Raw genomic sequence first — 12985 nt, 5'->3', positions numbered from 1 at the left:
TACTTCAACGATTTAAAAAACGATCTTAACCTTGTGTCTTGCGACCCTTATAAACAAAGTGGAAGCTATTGGAATACGAGACCAAAGCTAAGATATTACCTCTGAAATCACTTCCAATTCCAAGATCCTTATGTAGATAATTGGGGCATTAATTTAGAAAGGGACTAATATGTAATGTGTTCAATTCCATTTATATAGGATGGTATTAAAATTCCCATAATGGGCTTGATTTTTAAACTTGGAATGTTTTCTTTCAATTCCAGTATCATGTCAATGATTGGAAATGTTAATTCTGTGTTTCCGTCTGTGGACTCTCCCTGTCTGATATTTATTTCTAGTGTTTTTTAACTAATATTTTAGCCTGCTTTGGACATTCAGCATGGAAGCAGCCCCTTTGGCTCACCGAGTCTGCACTGACCAGTAATTCTGTACACTAGCCTGTCCTACACATCGGGGACAATTTACAATGTTACCAAAGCCATTTAAGATACAATCCCATGTGTCTTTGTAGTGTGGGAGGGAACTCGAGCACCCGGAGCAGTCACAGGGAGAAAGTACACACTCCATATAGGCAGCACCCGTAATTGGGATCGAACCCGGGTCTCCGGTGCTGCAAGCGCTCTAAAACAGCAATTCTACCTCTGCGTCACCATGCTGCCTTTGAATTTACTGAAGTCACCAAATGCTTTTGAGGGTAATAGATAATGTGCCCTCCTATTCAGAAGAATGTTAACCAACAAATGCACTAGAGAACCAATGATAATTTAAATTAAATTAAGTGATATTTTTAAAGGTTAAAAAGACCAGAAAATGCAGGACTGATTCAACAAATCGAGTCGCATCTATGGATAGACTTTTTGATTAATCACCTTTCTTCACAACTGGTAAGCATTAAAGATCAAATAAATTGAAGAGAAAGATGGCAGAGGAAGAGAAAACACCAGAGGAGGAAAAAAAAAACAAAGAGAAAGTGACAAAAAATTGCGATAGTGGAAAGGTGGAGATACAAGTGGTGGTATTACCGGCCAAAAAGAAAGTAGTAAAGGCTAGTGAATAACATAGGATGTGTTCTGGGGAAGTGTAAACAAAAGATGAATGTAATCTGAAATTATCACAGAGGGAGGAAAAAAAAACTGCTTAATGGGTAGAAAATGCAAGATATAAGGCTGGAATAACTGATTACCTGAAATTCAGCGTTGAGTCAGGATGGCTGTAATATGCCAAATCAGAAATTGAGGTGCTGCTCCATGAGATTATATTGAGCCTCAACCGAATAGTGTCGGAAGTCAAAGACAAAGAATTTTAAATGGGAGTTAAATCTACTATTCAGTGGTTGCTCATCTGTTGGTCAATGTCCTTGAAATAGATAGGCACTGTGGCTGATCCAAGGATATGAATTGCTAAATTTTACATTTTCTATTATGTAGTGCCCCAAGGCTCACAAGCAGCTCGAACAGTGATTTTGTTCCCTCTCCTCTGAGAGAATCTTTGGCTGAGGGACAGGACTGCGTTGATTGTGTTGTAGATGTTACATTGTGCCAGAATGAAGATAATTCAGTGAGCCAGAAGGCCTATACTCGTCCTGTCTCGTAAATCCACTGCAACAACTGGACTTCCACAGCTGATGTTTTTTGTGAACGTGATTCCCTCAATGCATATTTTCCAAGAGACTGAGAATAAACTGATATTTAATGAAAACTGCTTTCAAAGACACTCAAAAAAATAACAATATTCAAATATTAATATTTTTAATCTGATTAGCTGCTGGAGCTTGTGGGAGAAATGTTGGTCAAATACCAGTTCAACTCTTGGCCCTTTCACTGCTTTCAAATTGTTTCTCATGGTAGCTTCTGCAGATGGAACATTGGTTTACACTGAACTGCAACATGGTGCCTGTGCTTCAGCAGCATTCTAGCTTGCATCAAAGGGTCTTGTTTTATGGAAAGCTTTGGCCTTCCCTGTGCTTTTAGCTACTCATTGCTGCTCTTGGTCTGGAATGTCTCGAATTCTATGGCCCTGAGGAAGGTGGGAGGCCAGGTTTAAGATGGAGATTGATAAATATTTTGAAAGAGTGAGGAATTGAGGGTTTGGGGAAACTGGTAAAGACAAGGAGTTGAGATCCGCATAGATCAACCATGCACATATTGAAAGGCTGAGCAGGCTTGAGGAGACTGGTGACTGTCTCCTGCCCATGTGCTCATGTTGACTGTGTTCTTGTGAATTTCAGCATTAGAGTTTTAAAACACACTCTTCAGACATGGAGATCAAAATATCATCACTGAGCCATGTTGTGTGAATAGGAATGTAGTGAATGAGGTGCATATCTGTTCTAACACTGACCACTCTTCTCTGTTTTGTGGAGAATTATCTTCCACTGTTTGATGTTTTGTTAGGCATTGAATTCTCATTGTTCAGGTACAGCTACATAATGATCAGCAAACCGTTGAATATGTCAACACTAACCAATCTCTCATACTCGATTTTAGCCAATGGCACTAATCAATTCAGAATTTTAGTGCAGAATTCTAACAATATTCTGAAGTCCAAAGGTTTGTTTATGGAAAAAGATGGAAATATTTACTATGTTTGCAAGTAATGCAGTATCTCAGTTATGTTCATACCCATTTTTCTGTGTCGGAAACTATACAGAAAAAAATCCTTTGAGATTCAGAGTTACAGCAGTTGAATGTGTTGAAAATGTGTGAGATTTTGTGAATGAAAATGTTTCAAGATTTTGCAATGAACAAGAGATGGTCTTCAAGCATTTGAATAATTGCCACTATTTGCACCTTTTGTTCTTTCTGTAGCTCCACCGACTGTAAGCATCATGCACTCTGGTCAAGCATGCAACATTGAGGAGGAACGATATACAGAGAGAGTGTACACAATTCGGGAAGGAGAAACCTTGGAGCTTACCTGCCTTGTTCGAGGCCACCCACGGCCACAGGTGAATGAAAAAAATACCCTCATATTTCCATGCAGAATTATCACTGTACTTATATTTTATGCATGCTATTTTATCAAATTATTTCTGGGATTCAATAGTTTAGAAATAATCAAGATGTTCTTTGCAAGTATAATTCAAGGGGCACTTTATACAGTGGATGAAGCATTGCCCTTTCAATTTAATTTTAAGTTTGCCCATTGGGAAATAATTCTCCTCTGTACCCCCAAATGCAAGGGGCCTGTGTGAAATATGTTTAGTGACCACAATCCTTTGCCCAATAACTATGGCATATAACTCAATAATAGATCATAATTTGGCATTAAATGACAAGAGGAATCGAATCGAGCAAAGAGGTCCTTCTGCAGTTGGACAGTGCCCTAGTGAGACCACACCTGGAGTATTGTGTGCATTTTTGGTCCCCTAATTTGAGGAAGGACATTCTTGCTATTGAGGGAATGCAGCGTAGGTTTACAAGGATAATTCCCGGGATGGTGGGACTGTCATATGCTGAAAGAATGGAGCAGCTGGGCTTGTACACTCTGAGGTTTAGAAGGATGAGAGGGGATCTCATTGAAACATATAAGATTGTTAAGGGCTTGGACACGCTAGAGGCAGGAAACATGTTCCTCATGTTGGGGGTGTCCAGAACTAGGGGCCACAGTTTAAGAATAAGGAGTAAGCCATTTAGAACGGAGACAAAGAAACACTGTTTCTCACAGAGAGTTGTGGGTCTGTGGAATTCTCTGCCTCAGAGGATGGTGGAAGCAGGTTCTCTGGATGCTTTCAAGAGAGAGCTAGATAGGGCTCTTAACAATAGTGGAGTCGGGGGGTATGGGGAGAAGGCAGGAACGGGGTACTGATTGGAGATGATCAGCCATGATCACATTGAATAGCGGTGCTGGCATGAAGGGCCTACTCCTGCACCTATTGTCTATTGTCTATTGACACTGTTTTAGCAACATAATTCAGGCCATTAAATGCAGTAATGAATTACATACAGAAGTAAGTTTTCTTCTGAGATTGGGACTGACACAAGTTGCAATGGGAGGGAGGTAAGAGACATTTATGTTGCTCCTAACTGTTGAAAACTGACTTGAGAATTCTGGTGTCAGACATGTCAATAAAAATTTCACCAGGCACAAAACTTCCTCATCTTGACTGTGAATGAGAAAGTAAAATTATATGTAAAACTTCCTTAAAATATCTTTCAGATTGTTTCATGTTATTGTTTGTCAGCTCTGTTCAACCCATTGCTTATTCTACCACTGTGCCCTATGCCCCCATTGTGCTATTCCATCATTCCTCCTCACCTCCTTATACTGACTATTGCCCCTTCACACTCTCAGTCCTGATGCAGGGTCTCGACCCAAAATGTCGACTATCCCTTTGTCTCCACAGCCTAACCCTCCAGCAGTTTGAGGTCCTCCAGCAGTTTGTGTTTTGTTTTAGCTTTTTCAAAACTCGTTAACTTCATAGATTATCTGATGGATTATTCCATTTTGTTGAATTCTCTTTCTTTTTATCACATTTTATCTTTTTTGATTGCTGGGTGGAAATTATATTTAGACATAATTCAACACACTTTTTCAGCATTTTGTGGTTGGTTAGGCACCAATCAGCAATCCCATGGCATAGATGAGTGGACTAGAGCCATGGATTATTGAGGGGTGGGTGCGTGTGATTTTTAGTTCACGATCGTTTGTGGTGTGTGCTTATAATTTATGATCAAGAATCTAGATCCTTATTTATAATGGTGGATATGCAATGGAAGGCATTTAAAGACTGCATGGATGAACTACAACAATTGTTCATCCCAGTTTGGCAAAATAATAAATCAGGGAAGGTAGTGCACCCATGGATATCAAGGGAAATCAGGGATAGAATCAAAACGAAAGATGAAGCATACAAATTAGCCAGAAAAATCAGCCTACCAGAGGACTGGGAGAAATTCAGAATCCAGCAGAGGAAGACAAGGGGCTTAATTAGGAAAGGGAAAATAGATTATGAAAGAAAACTGGAAGGGAACATAAAAACTGACTGCAAAAGTTTTTATGAATATGTGAAGAGAAAAAGATTAGTTAAAACAAATGTAGCTCCCTTGCAGTCAGAAACAGGTGAATTGATCATGGGGAACAAGGACATGGCAGACCAATTGAATGACTACTTTGGTTCTGTCTTCACTAAGGAAGACATAAATAATCTGCCGGAAATAGCAGAGCACCGGGGGTCAAATGAGATGGAGGAACTGAGTGAAAACCAGGTTAGTTGGGAAGTGGTGTTAGGTAAATTGAATGGATTAAAGGCCGATAATTCCCCAGGGCCAATAGGCTGCATCCCAGAGTACTTCAGGAAGTAGCCCCAGATATAGTGGATGCATTAATGATAATTTTTCAAAACTCTTTAGATTCTGGAGTAGTTCCTGAGGATTGGAGGGTAGCTAATGTAACCCCACTTTTTAAAAAGGGAGGTAGAGAGAAAACGGGGAATTACAAACCAGTCTAGTCTAACATCGGTAGTGGGGAAACTGCTAAAGTCAGTTATTAAAGATGGGATAGCAGCAGAAAGTGGTGAAATAATTGGACAAAGTCAGCATGGATTTATGAAAGGTAAATCATGTCTGACAAATCTTATAGAATTTTTCGAGGATGTAACTACTAGAGTGGATAAGGGAGAACCAGTGGATGTGTTATATCTGGACTTTCAGAAGGCTTTCGACAAGGTCCCACATAAGAGATTAGTATACAAGCTTAAAGCATACGATATTGGGAGTTCAGTATTGATGTGGATAGAGAACTGGCTGGCAGACAGGAAGCAACGAGTAGGAGTTAACTGGTCCTTTTCACAATGGCAGGCAGTGACTAGTGGGGCACCGCAAGGCTCAGTGCTGGGACTTCAGCTATTTACAATATATATTAATGATTTGGACGAGGGAATTGAATGCAACATCTCCAAGTTTGCGAATGACACGAAGCTGGGGGACAGAGTTAGCTGTGAGGAGGATGCTTGGAGGCTGCAAGATGACTTGGATAGGCTGGGTGAGTTGGCAAATGCATGGCAGATGCAGTATAATGTGGATAAATGTGAGGTTTGGTGGCAAAAAGAGGACAGTAGACTATTACCTGAATGGCGCCCGATTAGGAAAGGGGAGATGCAACGAGACCTGGGTGTCATGGTACACCAGTCATTGAAAGTAGGCATGCAGGTGCAGCAGGCAGTGAAAGAAAGCAAATGGTATGTTAGCATTCATAGCAAAAGCATTTGAGTATAGGAGCAGGGAGGTTCTACTGCAGTTGTACAGGGTCTTGGTGAGACCACACCTAGAGTATTGCATACAGTTTTGTTCTCCTAATCTGAGGAAGGACATTCTTGCCATAGAGGGAGTACAGAGAAGGTTCACCAGACTGATTCCTGAGATGTCAGGACTTTCATATGAAGAAAGACTGGATAGACTCAGCTTGTACCCGCTAGAATTTAGAAGATTGAGGGGGGATCTTATAGAAACTTACACAATTCGTAAGGGGTTGGACAGGCTACATGCAGGAAGATTGTTCCGATTGTTGGGGAAGTCCAGAACAAGGGGTCACAGTTTAAGGATAAAGGGGAAATCTTTTAGGACTGAGATGAAAAAAACATTTTTTCCACAGAGAGTGTTAAATCTCTGGAATTCTCTGCCACAGAGAGTAGTTAGGGCCAGTTCATTGGCTATATTTAAGAGGGAGTTAGATGTGGCCCTTGAGGCTAAAGGGATCAGGGGGTATGGAGAGAAGACAGGTACAGGATACTGAGTTGCATGATCAGCCATGATCATATTGAATGGCGGTGCAGGTTCGAAGGGCCGAATGGCCTACTCCTGCACCTATTTTCTATGTTTCTATGTCTATAATAGGAGGAAAAAAATAATTTGTTGTTTTAGAGAAGGAATATTGGGTCATCAGCAAAGTAAAACACTTAATTGTTTAACATTTTTTAAAACGTATTCCTCACCATCTCAATCTCTTGCTCCTCCCATCAGCAATTGAACCCTTGGTTTTCTTAAATCATTGCAAGGAGTGGGGGAGAATAATTTTTTTCATGAGGCAAAATAAAAAGCTACACATTCTCTGCCACTTTTTATGCAGATCTCCTTGTGTGTTTTGATCAGTTTATAAATAACACGTGGAATTGCACACTAGATTCACTGGGACATGAACTGGCTCACGCTAATACAGAGAGGTGGAGCTTTTCAACTTCAGTTGAGAATATCGTGCTTCCTGTATATAATGGGAATTGGCTGGTGGATTGATTCAACCTCACTCTGTGTGGCAAAGGGTCTCCACTCAAAGTATAAGCTTAAAATCTGCCCATTACGGGCTGCTGCCTGATGATTTGTTGAGCATTTCCTGCATTTTCTTTTTTTTTTAAATTTCAGATAATCATCTTTTTCATCTGCATACTTCCATGTTAATTCAAACAACATTATTTTCTGCAAGGTACTCTTCAAATAAAATCTCGATCCTAATTAAAAAACAATTCTAATAGATGCAAACATTAAGGTTTCTGTGAATTATTTTAGTAAATTTGCATTTAAATCAGGATTACAATGCAACACAAGAACTGAGATGAGTGTCATAATTTTTCCGTTTGAAGATTGGGTTTTGCTTTTTGCTAGATCAAGCTAGATACTATTGATAATGCTTAATCTTTATTAATATTATTTTCTAAAATATTCTTATCTGGTGCTAAGATCCCTTTGCTATCTTCAGCTGCAGAATATTTGCAGCAGCTAGAGGCACTGGAATGTATAAAGCGCCATAACAAATTACCATAAATATTCTAAACAGAGCAGTAAATAATCGTGGATAATGAGACAACAGTTATTTATGTATTATACTGCAAATATTTTAACAGACTGGTAATTTAAGGACTGCCTTATCCTGCAGGCTTCAAAAAGTTAATACAATTATTTCAAATGTATCTGGTATATCTCACCAGGTAACAAATTCAACCGATATGCCTGGAATGCTAAAACCATAAGCTGTTTGCTGAATATTTAGTGGGCTATAGCAGTCTGCCAAATATAGATTGAACTAGGAGGGCAATTTTTTTATTTGAATCTGGTCTATACCTTTTGCTCCTGCATAATTCCTGTATGTTTTAATAGTAAGAATAAATGAGAACTTACCAGTTCGAAGTTTGATCATAATTTTTATGAGTACGTTGAGGGAATACGTGAAGTACCCCGCCAGGACGCATGCGTGTCATTCTTCAAAGCAGCGGTGTGAAATCAAAGATAACTGTAATGACTTAAACATAGTAAGATTAGAGAAGAAATACCAGTTGAGTATAAGATCATGGGTGGGAGCGGAGGGCACGTATTCCCTCAACACACTCCTCATAAAATAACGATCAAACTTCGAACTGGTAAATTCTCGTTTAATCTTACTATTTTACTTCGGAGTCACGTGAGTGATTACGTGAAGATTTCAAAGCTCTGTGATTTCATGCCATGGAAACGAGTCCATGCATCACATCTGCCTTAATGACTGTAGGAGGAATTGTGTCAACATATTTTAGACATGAATCCGACATTGAAATCCATGAATTGATTAACACACATTATAGCCCCTATTTATGGGGTAATTAAATTACAGAACTTAAATTGTTTCTGCAAATGTTCCAGGTTTAATGACTGGTTTATGATAAAATAGTTGAAATGTTTTTCCCCTGACCATCCTGCTGTTTTGAGAATTTGGTCCATTGGTACATCCAACTGCATTGCTGCCGATGTAGCCGCAGCCCTGGTGGAATGAGATTTAAAAATATTAGTATCCATCCCAGCCTGTATTAGAACCTGTTTCAGCCATCTTTTGTGTGGTTGCTTATGGCTGACTAAAAGTGCCTTCTCATTGCCTCTGATGATTTTCGTGTTCTCCATGTATAACGACAAATGTCTTACTATACAGAGACGATCATCTGTTGGGTAAGACCTAAATTCTATATTGAGGCCTGCTGATCCCTGTCTGTTCTGCTTTACTACTAAAGAAGTCATGTGTCCAGTCTTTATTTATGGTAATGACTGTACCCTTTGTGCCGTGACCAATGCCATTAGCATGACTGTTTTTAATGTCAGTCTATGTAGGGACAGAGCTGTTGCTGGAGACCAATTCCTGAGCATCTTCAGGACAATACTCACATCCCATATTTGGGAGTACCTGGTTCTTGGGGGAATGGTATTAAAAATTCCCCTCATAAGTTTTGTTACCAGTGGGTGAGTCCCAGCAGAGTGACGCTCTGTTCCGTGCCATAGATAAGTTGATAAGGCACTTCTGGCGCAGTTGATGGCACTATAACTGAGCTCCTCATCATAATGGAGGCCTGCCAGGTATTCCAGAACAGACGGGATGTTCATATCTCTGTAGGTGATGCTGTTTTTGTGACAATACATCTCCCACTTCCTGATATAGACCAGATACTGTTTTTTGGTGGACTGTCTGTGGCCCGCCGAAATCATGTTCACTGTTCGGTCCATCAGTCCCAGCTGTAGTAGAGGTATTTTTAAACACTACAAATTATATAACTTCAAATAGTTATGGCATGGGTGGCTATCCCTTGTTACGGGATGAACCAATAAGTCTGGTCTATTCGGGATGGTGATACATGGTTCTAATACCATGTTCAGTGTCACTGGGAACCATGGTTGAGTAGGCCAATCGGGTACTACCAAAATACCAGACGCAGAGTCTTGCTGTATTTTCCTTAATACCCGACTGATGAGGCAGAAAGGAGGGAATGCATAAATAAACAATTAACCCCCCCAAAATGTAGCGAAAATGCATCTGTCGCCGCTGCCCCTGGGTCTGGTTCCCACGAAACATAGTTTGATAACTGGTGATTAAGCCTGGATGTGAATAGATCGATATCTGGTGTTCCATATCGTGCTGTAATATCAGCAAATACTTTTTATTCCACATCCATTCGGTGTTTTCATTAAATTTGTGTGACCTGGTGTCTGCCACTAAATTTAGTTTACCTGGTAGGTACGTAGCTGATATCCAAATATCTATCTAGATACACCACTGCCAAATTGTATTAGCCAGATTGTCACATGATGTTGATTTGTTTCCACCCATGTGGTTGATATATGCTACCATGGTGGTATTGTCAATCTGTAGTCTAACATGCTGGTGATATGACCCAGTACAATATGACTTTAGGCCCTAGAATGCACCCAACATTTCCAGGTAGTTTATGCCCAGTGTTAGTAATAATGATGCCTCCTGAGCAGTCCATCTACCTCCACAGCTGGAGATGGAATTGGTGGCACCCCAACCAAGTGCACTGGCATCAGTTTGTAGCACCATAGAAGGGTTGCTGATAATGATTGGATTGAAACAAATCCAAATGGTATCTATCCACCATTAGTTCCATTATAGCTTTGATTGGTAGCTTCATTGGTCTGTCAAAATGACCAGCATTGATTTTGAGTGCTTGTATTTTTGCTCTCTGTAAATTTTGGTAATGTAAAGGTCCAAATTGTGTGGCTGGAAAAGCAGCCACCATTTTGCCAATTACTTTTGCTACCAATCTGATGGACGGTTACTGATGTCAATGAGGTCATTGCAAGCCTCTATTAAGTCTATAGCCTTTCCCTTTGGCAAAATCACCGACATGTGAACTGAGTCAATGGTGAACCCCAAATAGTCCATAGTAGTGGAAGGCGTTAATTTAGATTTAACTGGATGGATAATAAACCCCAGTTTTTCAAATAACTGTTTTGTGGCTGTTACAGTTTGTTTGGCCAATTCCAAAGTTTTGCCCACAATAAGTATGTCATCTAGATATGCCATGACCATGTGTTTTCGTTTCCGTAGAAACGCTAGGGCTGGTTTCAAAATTTTAGTGAACAGCCTGGGGGCTGATGTTAACCCATTTGGCAGTGCTCTATTCTTCCAGTGCTGTCCCATCCAGTTGAATTTTAAGTAACCTCTGTGGTCACCTCGTATAGGCACTGAATAGTAAGCATTTTTTAATCGATGCTAGCCATGAAGTAACCTTTGGAAATCAATTGTTTAGCAGTAACAAAGGTTTCCATTTTAAAATGAATATATTGTACAAATGTATTCAATTTGGTCAGATCTATGATGATGCGACAACCACCATCTTTTTTGTTTTTGGTAAAGATATTGGACACGAATTCTAGCGGTTCGTGTTGTGATTTTTCAATTACCCCTTTTGCGTAAAGCTGCTCCAGTTCAGCATGCGCTTCTGATTTTTCTTTACCGGAAAGTACGAACATTCGGTTTGGTATATGTTGAACTGGAGGGCTGTACTTGTGTATAATTCTATTGTATATCCCTGGATACTGCTTAAAATATAAGTATCGGTAGTTAACATACTCCATGCATCCAGAAAGGAGAGTAATCTCCCCCCAACCTCCATGCTCCCTGCAATTTGTAGGGAACCAGACCCACCTACCTCCATAGTTACCAGCGGCAGGTTTACTTATTTTTGTAAATCCTTCGTTGATGTTGAGGCGTCGGTGTCTGGGTTTGTGGTTTGGTTGATGTTGGAGGTTTGTGTATCTTCCAAGAAGGCCGGTCTGGGCCATGACATAAGAAAGACTCATGTTTGGTGGACCGGACCTTCGACCGTTCACCAGTCGGTCTTGTTCTACTGGTGGGTGCATAAGGGTGCTGTCTATGGCCGTGTGTTGCAAAGCAGTACCAGTGCATCCTGTTGGTCCTGCGACATGTCCTTCTCATCCACTGTGCAGGTGAAAGCTGTTATCCCCGCTGTTTAGGAGTACTGACCCCCAGTACTCCCCTCTGACGAGGGAGAAGCACTGTGCAGCCCTACAAGAGGTGCTGCTGTGGGTTTTACATAGAGCCCACAGTGACTCGACTACATCTCCCGGAGCCTGTCACGTTGGAGCAAATGCTCCACATACCGCTCCATCCAGCTCCAGCGCTCACGGTCGCTGGCCGCCCGTGGCTGCTCAAAGTCGGACTCATCTGAGTCCACGACTTTGATGGTTTTTTGTCTTGCTTTACCGCCCGGCCGCGGAGTGGATCTGGCCGGTGCGGAGGCGACATCGGGTACAGCTGATCCCATTATAGGTGATTCAAGTGCCGCTGGCCGCTGCTAGCCCACCAGCTTTGTCGCAGCCCTCATTGGTTTCTCCACCTGTAATCAGCATGGGAAAACACAAAAAGACCGCAGCTCTTACCTGCAGGTCCTGGTTTAAATTTTCGCTACGGGGAACGTCGTTCCACCCCGCCTCCTGCCGTTTTCGACTTGTCAAAGTCGACGGCCCCATTCTGAATAGTCTCCCGCCCAGCCGTGGTGTTCTGGCCGGCGCGGGACCAAAAGTCGGCACTGCTGATCCCACTTACGGGGCTTGTGCCTTCAGCTGCTGCTGGCTTCCGCAACTTCGTGGTCCTCCCCAGCCAGCTTCACTCGCAGCACTTGTGGACACTATTTTGTCCAGCTTCCCCCCCTGTGTAAAAACAGTGCGGGGACAAAAACTACTGCAGAGTAAATCACTTACCTGCAGGTCGCGGTTTCAAACTTTTACCGCTACGGGGGAACGCTCCACCCTGCCTGTCGTATCGCAAGCGTGAAAGCGATATGTCACGCATGCGTCCTGGCGGGGTTCTTCACGTAGTCACTCACGTGACTTTGAAGTAAAATCTCATTTTTGTCTTCACTTGGGAGAATTAATAGACTCTGTTTTAACAGAGGTTTTGAAATGATGATTGCATACACACTGTGACCATTATCCAAGCTAGGACATTTTATCTATCATTCCCTTTAAATTCTCTTATTTGTCTCTGTGTGTTCCCTTTTGATTTGGGCTGCAGATTCATTCCATCACTCATTCCGTCAAGAAATCCCCCATGGATTGCCACTTAATATAGCTCCAACTCTCTCTATAACCTGGGTCATGTACAGAATCCACAGTGCACCATTGCAGACACTAGTCCATCCATTATATAATGAAGCACCCAGAACTGTAAACAACTCCAAACCGATTGGATCATTTTTAGTCCAATTTCAGTC

General features: G+C 41.3%; 1 protein-coding gene across 1 annotated transcript in view; it reads left to right on the top strand.

Moving 5' to 3' along the window:
* Window positions 1–12985, top strand: part of mdga2a (MAM domain containing glycosylphosphatidylinositol anchor 2a) — an 845563-nt gene that overhangs the window by 263230 nt on the left and 569348 nt on the right. Inside the window, exon 2 of the mRNA XM_055640389.1 lies at window positions 2808–2947. Coding sequence (XP_055496364.1) covers window positions 2808–2947 — 140 coding nt within the window. The remainder of the gene's footprint in view (window positions 1–2807; window positions 2948–12985) is intronic.

This window comes from Leucoraja erinacea, chromosome 9, assembly GCF_028641065.1.
Source record: "Leucoraja erinacea ecotype New England chromosome 9, Leri_hhj_1, whole genome shotgun sequence".
Lineage (NCBI taxonomy): Eukaryota > Metazoa > Chordata > Chondrichthyes > Rajiformes > Rajidae > Leucoraja > Leucoraja erinaceus.
Note: the sequence above shows the minus strand (reverse complement) of the source record. Positions and strands in the feature narration are given on the sequence as shown.